The sequence below is a fragment of the Felis catus genome, chromosome D2 (genome assembly GCF_018350175.1).
Source record: "Felis catus isolate Fca126 chromosome D2, F.catus_Fca126_mat1.0, whole genome shotgun sequence".
Classification (NCBI taxonomy): Eukaryota; Metazoa; Chordata; class Mammalia; order Carnivora; family Felidae; genus Felis; species Felis catus.
In genome coordinates this window covers 80,296,069-80,312,004 of record NC_058378.1, presented here as the reverse complement: position 1 = coordinate 80,312,004, position 15,936 = coordinate 80,296,069, and the positions used below count along the sequence as shown (strand labels likewise).

The window sequence follows — 15,936 nt, the reverse complement described above, 5'->3', positions numbered from 1 at the left end:
ACACATTTGAAGGACTCTGGAAGATTTTGCATTTCAAAGGGTCCACCTTGTAGAATTTCACATCACGTCAGGGGTTATGGAGAAGTGTGACAGGCACCCCCAGCTTCTTTAACGGTTCTCCTCCTCTCCTGCTGCGGGGGGCTGCACGGGAAGCTGTCTTTTGCAGGGGGTGGGGGTGCGGCGGGGGCAGTTCGGCCAGACCGTGCCGGGGGGGATATCTCGGAAAGAAACAACGGTGCCCCTTAGGCATCTGTAGTTCCTGGGGGCACTTTTTCCACGGGGCCACTCTCAGGAGGTGAAAGCAAATTCTGTCGCTAAAGAGCCCATTTGACCCCAGAATGGGGGCGGGGGGGGCAGGCCAACTCCTGACTGCTCTCGCTCTTTTCCTTAGGCTCGTGGAACAAAGAAACAGATTCTCCTCCTGCACTGGTGTAATATGGTTCCCTAGTTCCCAGGATTCCGGACCATGAAAAGTTGGGCGCAGCAGGCTTCAGCCGAAATGGGTGTGGATTGTTCCAAGAATAATAGCGGTGCCCACTGGGTATTGAAGGCCTACCCTGGGCCAGAGGCGTTGCGTGCGCTCTCCAGTTTTCAAAGCATTCCTGCAGTTACAGCTGAAGGAATTGAGGCTCAGAGAGGCCAAGTAACTGGCCGAAGGCCGCACAGCTTCTAGGCCGGAGAGGGTCGTGGTTCTGTCGGGGTCTGTCTCTCTTCAGAGCCTGGTTGTTTTCCACACGCGTGCTGTTGGTTGGTGCCTTCCTAAGATAGAGGCATCAGTTCTGTTTTATCTCAAAGCATAAATTTTGCTTAGTGTTGTTAACACCACAGGGAAACTTAGCAATTCTGACCCCCTCTTTGCCATGCCCCTCCTTTTCCTACAGCTTTTAAAAAAATTTTAAAGGGGGGGGGCTTGGATTCTAGTTCTACCACAGGACCAATGGCAGTGCCTCAGTTGGGAAGATTGAAATATTTTGCTTCATCCTTGCAAAAGACAGATTCACAAGAAAATGTAATTATTCCCAGTGACCTTCTAGGGGAAATGGGAAATAAATCTGTCAGCCCAGAAGAGGTATCACCATTTATTCGGATTCTGTTTTCTATTCAAAGAGATTGTTTAAAAGGGATTTCGGCATTTTTTTTTTTTTCCTCTGCGTTTGTAATTCAGATCTCTCAAAGTAAACCATTTTGTGGTGCTTGCCACCCCAGATTTGTATAATATCACGTTTTGTTTACATGCCTAAAGTAATCAAATAACTGAACCCAATTGTGCGGCCTTCAGTGTGTGGGAACTTGGTATGTCCCAGCCGGGGCTGGGCAGAGGCCCTGTGTTCTGTCTCAGACACATGGCTCTTCACAGGTTGATCCTGGGTTGGGGGCTGGGGGATGGTGTGAGCATCCTGTCTCCAGCAAGACCTGCCTGGCTGGATCTCCTGCCCTAAAAAGTTTGTGGGAAATGGCTGGGGCCTCTGTGCAGAGTTTCTAGACTCTAGAGCCGTCAGTCTCCACCTTAGCTGCACAGTAGAATCACCTGGAGAGCGATTTACAAAAGAAAAAAAAAATCCCAGTGCCCACGCTCTATCCAGGACCAGTCACATCAGAATCTTGGAGAGAAGGCTCAGCATTGGTGTTAAAAAAAATTTTTTTTTAGTGTTTGTTTATTTTTGAGAGAGAGAGAGAGAGAGAGAGTGGGAGACAGAGCACGAGTGGGGGAGGAGCAGAGAGAGAGGGAGGGAGACACAATCTGAAGCAGGCTCCAGGCTCTGAGCCCTCAGCACAGAGCCCGATGCGGGGCTCGAACCCACAAACTGTGCGATCATGACCTGCGCTGACGTTGGACGTTTAGCCAACTGAGCCACCCAGGTGCCCTCCACGTTGGTGTTTTTGAAACTTGTGAGTTGATCCTGTTGTGCAACCCGAAGGAGGGATGTGGGCTGGGATAGACCCCACGCTTCCCTCAGGGACCTTCTTCTTCGGGAGTGGAATAAACCTACTGGAATTTTCTGTTGCTGCCATATCTCCGTGAAGGAGGATCTGAAAGGTACCCATGTCTGGGCGAAGCGCCTGCTGTAGACGTCATCCGGTTAGTTCCCATTTCTGCTGGGCCAAGTCTTGGGCACGCCTCCCCGCGAGCGGGATTCAGCCACAACCCCTCTGAGCTGCCTTCTTTGTGGAAGGAAGAGGGCAGGTTGTGTTCAGCTGGCTGCCTCGGAGCAGTTCTCAGGCGGGCCCTGCCTCCCCGCCATCTTTGCTGGTCTTTTCAGCGTCTTGTCCCTTCTGCAGGTTTGACACATGGTGTCCCGCCGGGGTACGGGGGAGGGAAGACGCAGTTTGGGTCCCGTGCGCCTCGTGGTTGATTCTCGATGAGGAGCTGGTCCTTTCCACCTGCGTTGGCCGCGACTGTCACGCTCTCCAGCCGCCTGGTTGTACCTGACTGCTCAGAACCTGTCCTCTTGCAGGCATACTTGGAGTTAGGTGTCGTAGAATTATGTCTAGAGTGACCAGGGGCTGAAGAGAGCACGGACTTCTCTCACCTGCTTGTTACCTTACGGAGGAGAAATCCAGCACCCCCACCCCCACCCCCCCAACAGGTGCGGTGACTTTCCCCAGGTCACGCAGCTGGCTTCTGGGTCCCCTGCTCCAGGGCTGTGTTCTCTGCTGAGAGACTTTGAAGCACAGCCTTGCTTGCGGGATGGCGTGCTGTATGTAGCACAGACCGGCAGACAGAGGAGTCCTGGTTCAGAGTTCAGGCCAGTGAAACAGGCCATCCGTGGCCCATGGCCCACTTCAACAGTCTGTCCCATTTGTAATTTCCTTCCCTGGTGCCTACTCAGCAGGGATCCCTTAGGTTGCTCAAAGGGTAGGCTCAGTATATAAACCCCTAGCGGGGGAAACAGTCCCGACGGAAAAGTCCTAAAACCTTGAACTTGATGAAAAGGGTTTTGGTTGCTTTGGCCGAGGTTTGTCCACGTTCTCTTCTGGGCCCTGGTAATGGTGGTAAATAAGGGCCCTTTCTCCCGTGCTAGGAGTTGGTTTGGGCCTAATGAGGTGGGAAGAGGGAGCCCGTGACGCCTGCGTTCACGTAGCCGGTGCTGACCGGGCACGTGCTGAGCGTCCCGACGGGGCGCTGGGCACTCCACTTCGTGAGTTCATTTGATCCTCCGGGCAGCCTGCGGCCGAGGTGCTTGCTCTGTCCCTTGCTGGAGACGCTATCCCCCCCGGAGCCAGAGGGGCAGTGGGGTCTCAGCTCATCCTGGCTGGCTCCAGTCCCGCATTCTCGCCACCATGCCGCGTGCGCTCTTCGTCCAGCGCCTGCCTCGGTGGAGAGGCGGTGCGGTCCCTGCCGTAAGCCGGGCGCGTCGTCCTGGGGGCTGTTCCCGGGCCGTTACTGCCTGGGCGCTGTGCTGCTACTTCCAGGAGGGGCTCGGGTGGCCCAGGGGCTCCTTTCTGGCCAGCAGGGCCCGGCCGGGGCCTCTCTGCGTCCCGGTGGCTCTGGCAGTGCCCTGGATAGAGGAGGCGGCTTCGTGTGGGTCCAGTGCTCCTGCTTGGGGAGGCCACCCTCCTCCCAGCGGCCCTCTGGCTGAAGTGCCCTGACGGACAAGGCCCAGCTGGGAGAGGCCTCGGCCGCGCCTGGAATTCCCCTCGCTCTGGCATTCACGTTGGCCGGGGGCCTGGGAGCGGAGGGAGGTGCCATCTGCCGGCTGGGAGCAGCCTGCCCGCATGCTTGGAGGTGGAAGGACCGAGTCCTCCATAGCCGGCCACCTCCACGCTCTGGGTGAGGAGAAGGGGTCGTGTCCGGGGGTGGGGGGCGGGGGGGCGTGTCTGTGGTTCTGAGGCTCCAGAGAGGGTGTGGGATGTGGGGGGCCCCCGTGGTATAGTCCGGGGGGGGGCCGCCCTCCTGCGAAGGCTCCTTGCTTGCTGGACTGGTTTGCGATGTGACCCTCTGGGCCCGGATTTCTCATCTTGCCGGCCCTGCCTCCCAGCCTTTTAAGGAGCCGTTAAGAGCCTGTCTGAGAAGCCCCCCTCGAAGGGCGTGGTGCCTCGTGGAGGGACACAAGGTAGCAGATGCACATCGTCCCACAGGGCACAAGTTCTTCCAGGCAGAGTCCGGGGCAGGCCGCCTTGCAGCCGGGGACGAACCGCAGAGGAGCTTCGGGCAGAGCGAGGGTGGCACCCAGGTCTGTGTCACTTGGGGCAAGGGCAGCGCTGCGCTCTGGAATCGGTGCCGGGGTTCAGATCCCACGTCTGCCCTTTGTTGACCATCTGCCCTTGGGCCCGTGACTGTGTCTCCCAGCCTGGGTTCCCTCATCTGGACGATGGCCATGCCGACAGCACCCGACCTGCGGGTGGGGGACACTGAGTGAGACCATGGGTGGAGACCCGTAGAGCCCAGCACGTGTTAGTGAGCGTCCTGTGCGGCCTGTGGCAGGCGCGTGCTGTTGGGAGGACAGGTGGAGGGCTGGGAGGGCAAGGGGAAGACAAGGACAGTTGTCCTCATGGTCTCAGTGGGTGACAGGGCGAAGCACAGAGCTGAGCTCGGCTGGAGGGGCCAGATGGGGGTGGGTAGAGGCTTTCGTCACCCAGCGTTCTCCATTCTTGAGGTGTCTTGGGAGTTTTTCAGGAGGAAGGGTTGAAGGCATGTGTTATAATTTAGTCTGCAGTGCGTTTCTGAACAAGGGTTAAGACTGATGAAATCTCTTAAGCTTTCTCTTTAGGAGGAAACAAAATCTCTGTTTACCAAAAGTGACCGACCTTGGTCCTAAACCTGGAAAAGTAAATTGGCGCGAGCGTTGCAGTGCGGCCTCAGGACCGGGGCTGTGTTCTCGCCAGCCTCTGAGTGTGAGGGTGCCCCTTGCAGGCCTCCAGGGTTGCTCACCTCTGGACTGAGTGGGAGGCGCCTTTACCCCCTTCTTAGATCCGCTCTGCATTCTTTGCAGCTGATGTCGTTATTTGGTCTTGTCCCCTCTTTCGCGTCCACAAGCTGCCTTCACAGCTGCATGCAGCATGGTGGAGGGCATAGTGTCACTGCTGGGGTGTTCGCCCCCCAGCCGGGCCGCCTCTTGCCGACCCCTGGCGTGTGATTCCATTTGACTCCGGACCCCTGCACCGCCTGAACACGACCGGCCATCCCTCCAGGAGCGAGAGCTCATCTAAGCTCGTCCCAAGTTTTTGAACCAAGCCCTTGACCCAGCTGACAGAGAGAACAGCCTTTACCCTCTTCAGTGGTCACTGGGCTTCTCTTGGCGCAAGCCGGTGATTCCTGACGGTCTCCGCCCACGTGTCTTCTGAGCATTACGCCTCGTCAGCCCCAGCCTGGCATCCTGTAGGGTGAACAGGGGGGACCGTCTTGGCATGTGAGAGTGCCTACTGGACTTTGGGCAGCTTTGAGGGAGACCCCGTTGGTACTGGAGTGGGAAGGCTTGGCATTATTTACGGGGTTCTGGGCAGGGGCCCTGACTCCAAGCTGCAGCAGCCCCTTCCCCTCAGAGGCCGGCATGGGTAGTTGGGGCTGGCCTTGGAGAGCCCCCTGCAGAGGACCCACCAAGGTGACTGGGCTCAGCTGGCCTTGACACAGACCCTCTTCTTGGCATCATGGAGCTTTGTGACTGTGGGGCTCTGTGTGAGGGAGGCAATAACTAAGGCCTCTGGTCTTGGTGGATGTGACAAAACTCATTTCCTCACCCTCTTTGCCCCTTCAGATGTGTCATCGTTCCTGCCGTGACCACAGAACTCTCTGCCATCCTGGTGGTCCCCCAGGCACAACGCAGTCAGTCAGTATTTAGTAAACGCCCACTGTGTGTGTCAGGCCCTGAAGAATTCAGAGATGAGTAAAGCGTGTTCCTGTTTTTGCAGAGCTCACGGGCTTGTGTAACGGACAGTGAGACGGCAGTTGTTGTTTCTGATTATTTTATTTTTAGTAATCTCTACCCTCAAAGTGGGGCTTGAACTCACGACCCTGAGATCAAGAGTCACAAGCTCTTCTGACTCGGACAGCCGGGCGCCCCCACAGACAGCAGTTGTCTTGATTGAGTTCCTACTACGTGTCGGACAGAGGGTACTGAGTGTGATGGAGATGTGTGTGCACAGGGTACCGGGGAACCACAGTTCCGTGCGAGTCACAGGAAGGTCATTTAAACCAAGCCAAGGGGAGGAGGGTAGAAGGGCTCCCTGAGTCTTGAAGAATGAGCAGGAGTTGAGACAGGTGAAGGATGGGGGACAGGAGATGTTCCAGAGCAGGGAGAGGTGAGTGTGGAGGCATGGAAGCATGATGCTGACTGTGGGGCACTTGGGGGGAACGGCAGGTGGTGGACAGTCACCCGGACCTGGCTGCCTGGGTGAGAAGAACTTGTTGGCTTAAACTGGTCAAGGTCAGGATGGCAGCAGGTGCAAAGCAAAGGAGTCCCGCCTTTATCTCGAGGGCTGGGAGCAGGGAGCCATATATCGATGCTGTGCTTCTGGAGGCTCAGCGTTTGGGGGCGCAGGTTGGGTTGGAGCAGACACCTGGGAGCCGGCTGACTGAGCTGCGAGCGGGATGTTGAACCAAGGCGGGGCGAAGGCCAGAGGGCATAGCTGTTGGTCGGTCACCACCTGGAAAGGGGAGAACAGCCTTCAACAGTCCTCACTTGGGGCCGCCTTCCAGGGAGACTACCCTGGGGCCTAGTCCTTTTGACCTTGGAGTGACCTCCTTGGAGGGCACAAGATGAGCCCCCGATACGTGGAACTTTCATCGAGTGCCTTCTTGATGGCCACAGGGATGTGGGCTTTGTTTAGTTTTAGTGTGAGCTCTCGCTTTCAGCGGGGACCCTTGAGATTCCCAAGAACTTTCAACGTTTCTTGCCTGTGCCTGCACTGGAACTAAAGAAATCAAAACGGACAAAAGCCTTTGGCGTTGGTGGAGTTGAAAACATCCGATTCAGTGTAAAACTATCTTTGTCCACCCCCCCACCCCCCACCTTGATGGAAACAAGTAACCATGTCGGTGCGATTTGAAAAAGGAGCCTCAGTGCCCTTTGGGCTCTGTCATGGCATGTGCTCTCCGGCGTTGTCCATGGTGGGGGAGCTGCTGACACAGACACGCGAGAATGTTCTGCCTGGGTCACCTGACTTCTGGCGCCCGGTGCTCCTGTGGCCTCCACACCCTCAGATGCCAGCCCGGATTCCAGGCCCCGTTGACTGTGCGGCACGTGACTCAGACCCAGAGGAGGAGAATTAAGGAAAATAATGAACCGGCGAGGGCAGGCAGGCCAGCAGCCCATCTCGGCTTTTGGGGTGTCTCTTCTAAGCCCCGTAGGGTTTTTGCTCATCGGCGTTCAGTCCTGAGAAGAGAATTTAGCTTTAAACAAACCTTAATTTTGGCAGCAAACCTCCCTGTTCTTCTCGTGCCCGGGGAGGTTAGCAGACACCCGCACCTATTAGAAAGAAAAGTAGACGAGAGGTCGGGCCCGGCCGAGGCCAAGTAGGCCGCAAGGTAACCTGTGACCTGGAGCAGAAGAGCCATGTGCTGGGAATAGGGGTCGCGCCTGGTGGGTCCAACTCCCCGGCTGCCGAGGGGGCGATGGTCTGCTGGTGAACCGTTTCTGACTTGCCTTAAAAGCCAGTCTGTTTTCTAAACTTGTGTGAGGTTCAGGCACGTCCCTGAGCATTACAGAAAAGACTCCCAGGGCATTGGTGCTCTGAGACGCAGCCCAGGGCCCCAGCGACCACGGTGCCACGTCAGAGCACGGTCGGCCTCGTGGCTGCTCCACAGGTGCCTGAGCGGTGACTGAGGCTTGCAGGTGTCCTGCTGGGCTTTGAACCCACGTGAAGATGCCTGGGCCAGCCCTTCCCCTGCACTTGTGAGAGAATGACCTAGCAAGCTGCTTCTGTCTGTTTCTGGGTGATCTGTGGGGCCTCAGGGAGACCCGGTGACGCCCCTCATGGAAGGCAGTGAGTGGCACGGCTGGGCTTTGGGTGCTCCTGGGGGGGCACCAGGGCCTAATTTCCAGCTCCTAGCTGTGGCAGAAGGAGAGAGCTGGGGGCCCAGGGGCTTGAACCCCCATCAGGTTGGGCCCATTGCTCATTTGTCCTCTGCTCAGGTTTCGGCCCAACCACCAGTGTGGGGGTCGCGGCCTGTGGTGTCTTAGGACCCTGGAGGAGAAGACCGTGATCCCGAGTGCCCTCTGCTTGGGAATGACCCTGGTGCACCCCACTAAGGAGATGGGGGAGAAGACGTCAGGGGCGGGGCTTCATCCCAAAGGCAGGAGGAAGGGTATGTCACTGCGTTCACGTGTGCCCTGTGCCCTGCTCTCATGGACCTCCTGCAGCCTCGCAAGGAACCGCAGAAGGGCGTCTCTTTGTGGCCCCGTCAGCAGAGCTGGGGGAGTGTCTTGCCGTTTTGGAAAACTCCTAGGGAGGCAGCGCTGTGAAGGGTGACAGGGATTGTCACGTGCACCCAGAGCCCCATTCCGCCCCAGCGCACAGTAAAGAGGGGCCACTCTGGGAGCGCGTCTTGTGGGGTGCTAGTGATCGACAGCCTTAGGTGAGGGGTCCCTGGTCACTAGAGGTGACCAGGGCTCCAGAGTGGTGGACAGGACAGGAACCAGGTGAGAACAGCATCTGAAAGCCCTTAAGCAATTGTCTACTTTGTTTTTTCTTGAGGATTTCTTTCAGAGAGGAGTGAGCCTCTTACCGTGCAGGCCGGTACCCAGGAGCCCAGGCAGGCTGATGCTAGAAAAGCCTCCGTGGAGGAGAGACGAGGGCACGGAACAAGGATATGGGAGCCCTGGATTCTAGTCCTGCTGTTTTATTGCACTTGACTTGGAACCAGCCACTTAACTTCCCTGTGGACTGGGACTAGCTGTGTCTGTTTCACAGGGTGGGGAGGGGTACATAGGAGGCCGAAGTCAGAGCCCCCAGTTCGTATCCGGCTTCTCTTAAAACCTCGCGAGTACTTTTTTTTACTTTTATTTTAAATGTTTATTTCTCAGAGAGAGACAGAGAGACAGAGAGACAGAGCATGAGCGGGGGAGGGGCAGTGAGAGAGAGGGAGACGCAGAGTCGGAAGCAGGCTCCAGGCTCCGAGCTGGCAGCACAGAGCCCGACGTGGGGCTCGAACTCGTGAGCTGTGAGATCATGACCTGAGCCAAAGTCGGACGCCCAACCGACGGAGCCACCCAGGCGCCCCTCACAAGTCCTTTTCGAACGCCCCCTCCTTGCAGGCATCGTGCTAAGCGCGTTACGGGCACCTCACTTGGTCCTCAGTCCATCTTCAGAAGTGGGCGCCATGATGGTTCCCTCTTTATAGACGAAGAAATCGAGGTTTCACCCGGTACAGATGCCCACGTTCATTCTGCTGGTGGGCAGGAGCCCTGGGGTTTGAACCGCCCGGCCCTCTAATCTTTATTAGAGGTTGGCAAACTAAGCCCACGGGCCACATCTGGCCCGCTGCCTGCTTTTGTAAGTAAAAGTTTACTGGCACACAGCCATGCCCGTTTGTGTTTGTGGTGTCGATGGCTGCCTTCACGCTCCGACAGCAGAGTTGGGTGGTGGCGACAGAGACCACACCGTCTACAAAGGCTTAAGTATTTACTACCTGCCTTTTACAGGAACAGCGGGCTGGCTCTTCTCTGTATGGATGCTGTATACGCTGTCCTCTGTAGTAGCCAGTAGCCACATACAGCTATTTCAATGTTTTTCAGCTTCGTTGCGGTATAATTGACAGAATTATACGGTTATTGAGATTAATTAAGCCTCAGTGGAACGAAAAATTCAGAACTTCAGCCACACTGGCCACACGTCAAGTGCTCAGAGGCTGCGTGCACCTGTTTAGTGTCCTATTGGACAGGGCAGGTGTGGACCCCTGCCACCATCACAGAAAATTCCATCGGATGGACGTGCGCCGCACCGTTCCCTGGCGTGTGGAAAAGCCAAACCTGAGAGAATCAAAGGTGTAGAGGAGGCGTCCCAGGGAGAGAGAGAACCACTGGCCTTTCCTGGCCCCCAAAACACGGAATTGAAAGTGAGTTTGCCGACTCAGAGGTGGTAGAGAAGTGCGTGATATAGACGGAGGGAACCTGGGTTCAGAAGAAGCTGTCCCCGCACCCCCCAGACTGCTGTCTGGCCACGGGCAAGCCGCCCAGACTGCCCAGGCCACAGAGCCTGGGCATCGGTGACCAGCTGCTGTCTGAGGATCCCCCTCAGCCCTGCCCCTCTCTAGCCTGTGACCCCAACTCCTTTCTCCACTCCCTGGCTCACCTGGGCTGGTGGCCTCATCAGCTCTTGGGTGCCTGGCCCGTCCCTGTCTCCGTCACCTATCCACGCCTGCCCCCACCACACTGAGATGGAATGGCCATATTTTCCACGGACACAGATAAGGAACCACTTTGCGCATTCACAATGGCGTACCGTGCGGCTCGAGGAAGGAAGAGGCGTCCCGGCTCCCTCAGCTAGCTGGTGGCATGCGGCTTTCTCCTTAAAATGCAGTTAGCGGCCACACCGAGGCAGTTCGTTGACTGATGTGGAGCGAGGCTGAACCGTAGCCCTTGGCCTGCTTGGTGCCGACAGTCTCTGAGTAAGAATCTCTTCAGAAGCTAATTCGGGGCCAGAGGCCTTTTGAGACGGGAAAGCAAATATGGGGAACCTGGGTTTCCAGTTCATTGGACTCAGTCATAACGTATCCGTGCCAGGGCCCCCTCCCTCGCCTTCGTGCACGCCACCGGACTCTTGGGTGTAGAGGAGAGAGCTGTGTGCTGGTTTCCTGCTGGGCTGCCCCGGGTCCAAGGATGACTGCTCTGGGGTTTCTAATGCTGTGTGTTGTCGGGAGTCTGGTCCTCTCCTGGGAGCAGCTGGGGGTGTCGGTGTATGAGTCTGCACGAGTCTCCCCAGCTTGGACGGTGCCCGCTCCCTTCGTAGCCAGAATGGAAACTGATAAAATGCAAGAATAAGATACAGGGAAGAGCTTTCTGAAGCTTGGGCAAGTGTGAAGAAAGGGGAAAAACAGACCAGCCTGGTGGATTTAGCTGTGGAGTAGGTGCACGACCAAAGCACTCGGTAAGGAGGAAGTTGGGGTTAAGAGAATGCACACAGAGAGGTTTTGTCTCTTGCTTTAAAAAGGAAAAGAATAGCCCCGGAAGGCCAGGCTTGACTGCATGCCCGCCTCTGACACTGCTTGCCTGTAGCCAGCCACTCCCCAAATGGTCTCCTGCGCCTTCCTTCCGTAGCCAGCGGAGGGCTGAGAGCACCGCGGGTTGGGCTGGGCCCAGAATTGCTCACTGCCCTCCCAACACCCACACGTGGGGGTGGGGGGAGATCTTACATGTGTGCAAAAAAAAAAAAAAAAAAAAAAAATGCTGTTGCAAGTCAGTTTACAGTGGTTTTTCTACTTAGAGGGTTAGTTTTTGTTGAGCACCTACTATGTGCCAAGCACTGTGTGTACGTTCTCCTCTGATTGTCCCACATCAGCTGTTGGTAATTAGCCCCTCTCTACAGGAAAGGGGCTGAGCTCCAGCCATATCCTTGAGAGCGTGGGTCCTGACCCTGGTTCGTCTTTTCCAGAGTCTGTGTCCTCAACAGCCGGTGTTATCCTCAGTCGTGGACTGTGCTGCCATTTGAAAGAAATCTCTTGCTCCTCTGGCTAAGGCTCCGCAGTCAACATTTTTATCAGGGCCTGTAGGCGGACAAATAGGTTGCTCTGTGGGTTGACATTTAAGCAAACCCACTTCACCGAGCTTTCCCTTTTAATGTGTTGTTATGGTACAAGAAGTCTTCATTTGTCCCGGGCTATTTTGAAATAAAAGGCAGGAAACCCCCCTCTCATTTCTATATCTTGCGCAGAAGTCATCAAAACAGAATCCTGTGTTCTGTGCAGGACTTGTGATTGCGGAAGCAGCTGTTCTGTTCACGGTGACCCGGCCGAAGCCAGCCATCTGTAGGCGTCAGGGATCCAGAATTGTCTGTTCCATCTGCTGGGCGTACTTGCATTTGTTGAAAGTATTTGGCATGGAATATTTTTCGTTCCCCACGCTGTGAGAGAGCCCAGAAGGGAGCCCTTCTCCTGAGGGCAGGGGCAGGCTCCAGGCCCTTCTCTGCTCCCAGCGAAGCCGCGGCTCGCCCTGTAGAATGGATGCCAGGCAGGGACACAACCCAGGTCGGGCACCTCCCCAAGTGGGAGGGCACTGTTGGGGATTGGGAGTTTCGTGGCACGACTCTGATGTGCTCAGGGGTTCAGACAGTCTGTGCTTTCTGGTCATTTTTTGGGCCTTCAGCTAACTCACAGTGAGCCAGGAGTGATGTAGACGGGTGTGCACGACGGTGGGGCACTGAGGCCCGGCCAGGCCGCTCGGCTCTGTGGACCGAGATGAGATGACCATACAGGTAGTTTCTGTCTGAGCAGTCAGCATCTGCTAGGCCACAGTCTGCACCCTTGTGGTCTGGGGGCCTGATGTGGTCCTCAGGCATGATTTGTTTGGCCCCCATGATGCCTTTTTTTTTTTTTAAGTTTATTTATTTTGAGAGAGACAGAGACAGTGGGGGAGGGGCAGACAGAGAGGGAGAGAGACTCCCAAGCAGGCTCCCCATCGTCAGCACAGAGCCTCATGCGGGGCTCAGACTCACGAAACCGGGAGATCGTGACCTGAGTTGAAACCAAGAGTCAGACGCCCAACTGACTGAGCCACCCAGGTGCCCCAGGCCCCTATGATGCTTTATGAATTTTTGCATTTCTTGACAGCATTTCAAAGCTGGGACTGTACAAAGAAGTCTGGCTTGAGATTAGTGATGTCACCCCGGGCCCTCTTTCCCGCACACCTGCACAGTGCTAGCCACGGCTGTGGCCGTGGCCGTCAGAGTGGCTGTCTGCTCCCCGGGACACGCCCTCTGCGCACCGGCCAGTTCCCACCTGGCACTCTTCACCCATATATGTTCCCTGCTTGGCTCTGGAAGGCACTTGAGCGTGAGACCCCTGGAGTAGACCAGACATTCTGAGGACAGGTTGAGGTTTTCCGGCTCTCCGGGTCACTTGGTGCAGGGTGAGCAGCGGTGAATGGCCCTGTGCAGTGCTCAGGGTCCTCGCCATGATCCCGCTAGGGGTTCCGCCCGCAGGTGAACCAACAGATGAGCCGGCATGGAGCCCAGGGGACCTGCTGCCTTCCTTTCAGTGGAGCACTCACCCTGCTGGGAGGATGGCCCCACAAACCGGGCTCTCCCACCCAGCGTTCACTCCAGGGTGCCCTGCGATGCCCAGCGACCTGGGGATCCTTTTTCTTTTCTTTTTTTTTTTCTTTTTAACTTTTTTAACGTTTATTTATTTTTGAGACAGAGAGAGACAGAGCATGAACAGGGGAGGGTCAGAGAGAGAGGGAGACACAGAATCTGAAACAGGCTCCAGGCTCTGAGCGGTCAGCACAGAGCCCAACGCGGGGCTCGAACCCACAGACCACGAGATCGTGACTTAAGCCGAAGTCGGACGCTTAACCGACTGAGCCACCCAGGCGCCCCCAGGGATCCTTTTTCTATGTCTCTCCCCACCCCGCAGCCCTATACAGTCACTCAGGTACTGAGTAATCTTTCTAGTCTAAAATGCTTCCATGATTTTAACAGCGGCTGCAGGATTTTTTTTTTTTTTTTTAAACAAAGATTTAATCTTTGAATTATCTTGACAGGCAGTCGAGCTGCCACATACGAAGTAGAGAGCTTCTGCTCGTGGTAGAGAGGAAAGATTTCTTCGAATAAATGAAAACACGCTTCTCAGATTCTTCTAGCTTAGCGTCTTTGACAGAGACCCCGTGAAGCGAGTGCAAGTGAGGGGAAGATTCCCCAGGTGGCAATTTGTATTCTCCCAGAAACTGAGTTTTTCTTCTCCTCTTCCCCAAATGTTGAATATCAGTTACCTCTTTCATTTACCTTTTTTTTGCTCAACCCCATTTTTCTCTCCTCTTGTGGCAAGTATTGTGAAGCAATTTTTTTTCTCCATTTGTTTCTGACGCATTTCCCTAGACGGTCAACCTTTGGGTTTCGTAGTATCATTCCAGATATCTTGCCCCTTACGGACAAGCACTGGGTCAACTGTATCTGGATCCCTCGGTCCTGGCTCGGAGGAAGTGACTGTGGCAGGGCCCAGGCCTCCCACTCTTTCTTGACCTCACGGCCTTTTGCAAGAGACTCAGCCTCCTCCATGGGTCCCGGGTTTTTCATCTACAGTGCTGTCCTCCCCGTTCCTAGAGTTCTAGGTACCAAATGCACCAACGCACTGGTTTTCAAACTTTTGCGAGGACCGGAAGCTTCCGGAGGGCTTGTTACAACCTGATTGTTGGACCCCATTCACAGAGCGTCTGATCCAGTCATTTGGGGGGTGGGGGAGGGGACTGAAACTTCATTTCTAACAAGGTCCCAGGTGAGGGTGCCGCTGGCGGTCCCAGGACCGCACTTTTGAGAACCACTGCACGAAAACCACATGGTTGAAGCGGGTGTCAAAAGCTTTAGTGTTTACCTCAGCAAGGGGGTGGGTCAGCCTGTGCAGGTCCCAGCTAGCGACTTGAATGCCTGCCCTGGGCAACTTGTGGGTCCGATCTTACTTTTCATCTTTGCCCTGTGCAGAGGTGCACATTTAACAAAACTTTGCATCTTATTTTCTGGGAGACTTGACCCTCGGCGCCCAAAAAGGTTTCGTTTCCAGCTGCTGTGGACCGAATGTTTGTGTCCCCCCTCAAAAATCTGTATGTCGAAACCTAGTGCCCGAGGTGGTGGTGTTAGGAGGTGGGGCCTTTGGGGGGTTTGACCGGGTCACGATGGTGGAGTCCTCGTGAATGGGATTAGTGCCCTGACGAAGGAGTCCCCAGAGTGCCCTCATCCCTTCCGCCGCGTGAGGACACAGCGAGAAGGCGGTTCTCATCAGACACTGAATCAGCTGGCAGCATGATCTTGGACCTCCCAGTTCCCAGAACTGTGAGAAAGCAGGGTCTGTTGTTTACAAGCCACCCGGTTCATGGCGCTGTGTGACAGCTTCACTGAGCAGACGAGGACAGGGACCATTTTCATGGAGGCTGTTCATCTCCAGACTTGCATGGTAACAGTTGGAGGGGACACTTACTCCCTACGTGGAGGTGATTCTTTCTCTCCTTGAACACCACCCGCCGTCCACCCCGGCCGTCCCGCCCTTCCTTATCCGGACCCCTGATACCACAGGAGGCAACATTGGTGGTTTTGAGTTCTGAGCTTTGGTTTCTCAGGTTTGTTTTACCCGTTCTCACTGGAGAAGGACCCCCCCATTGGGTTGAGCTAACCCTGCCTCAGTGGCGCTCATCCTCTTGGGAAGCTTGCGTCCCTCATGATGCTTATGCTCTCTGGATGCTTCTGCAGACTTCCCGGGGGTCCGCGCTCAGGCCGAGGTGCCTTTGTCTCAGGTGCCCTGAAATCAGTGTCCCCAGGGACTGGCGCGGCCGGTCCACTGACATTCCCCGGGAGCAGCTGCTCTTTTCCCTCCCCCTTCTTCCCTGACAACGGAGGGGCCGCCCGGGCCACCCGAGGTGCAGAAAGGTTGTTGCAGGTGGGGAAACCGAAGCTCAGAGCTAGGAGGGAGCACGCCTGTGTCTGTGCAGAGCCAGCCAGACTCTGGGTTGTCTGGCTGTTGGCTGCCCGCAAGGACTGATTTTATCTCAGTTTTGGTTCCAGAGTGAGCCTGAGATCGCTGCTCGTGGCCTGTTTTTAGCTCACGTTAGACCACCTGGGGAGGGGGTGTTGCGTTGGTCACCGGTTCGGCCGAGCTTTGCGGTTTTCCTGGAAGTTCTGTTGTGCAAAGGAGTTGTCCCTGCTTCTGCCCCTGAGTTTCAAACCTCAGGGACAATAACGCAGTCATGGTTTTGAATGCAGTGTTTTCTGTGGGGTTTCTCTGAGGCCTTTCCCGCGGCCCCAGGTCCGCCGCCGTCCCCAGGCCAGTCCCCAGCCGCTGAGGCACACTGGCCCTTG

General features: G+C 56.0%; 2 protein-coding genes across 3 annotated transcripts in view; both read left to right on the top strand.

Annotated features, from left to right (window-relative positions):
• EEF1AKMT2 (EEF1A lysine methyltransferase 2) overlaps positions 1-1,259 on the top strand; it is a 38,524-nt gene extending 37,265 nt beyond the window's left edge. Inside the window, exon 6 of the mRNA XM_006938255.5 lies at positions 392-1,259. Coding sequence (XP_006938317.1) covers positions 392-435 — 44 coding nt within the window. The 3' untranslated portion in view covers positions 436-1,259. The remainder of the gene's footprint in view (positions 1-391) is intronic.
• FAM53B (family with sequence similarity 53 member B) overlaps positions 1-15,936 on the top strand; it is a 112,671-nt gene that overhangs the window by 4,673 nt on the left and 92,062 nt on the right. Inside the window, exon 1 of one of the 2 annotated variants that reach the window (XM_045040797.1) lies at positions 1,808-3,772. The exons of the other annotated variant lie outside the window; for it this stretch is intronic. The gene's annotated coding sequence lies outside the window, so the exon portion shown is untranslated. Of the gene's footprint in view, positions 1-1,807; positions 3,773-15,936 lie in introns of those variants that run through there. 2 annotated transcript variants of the gene reach the window in all.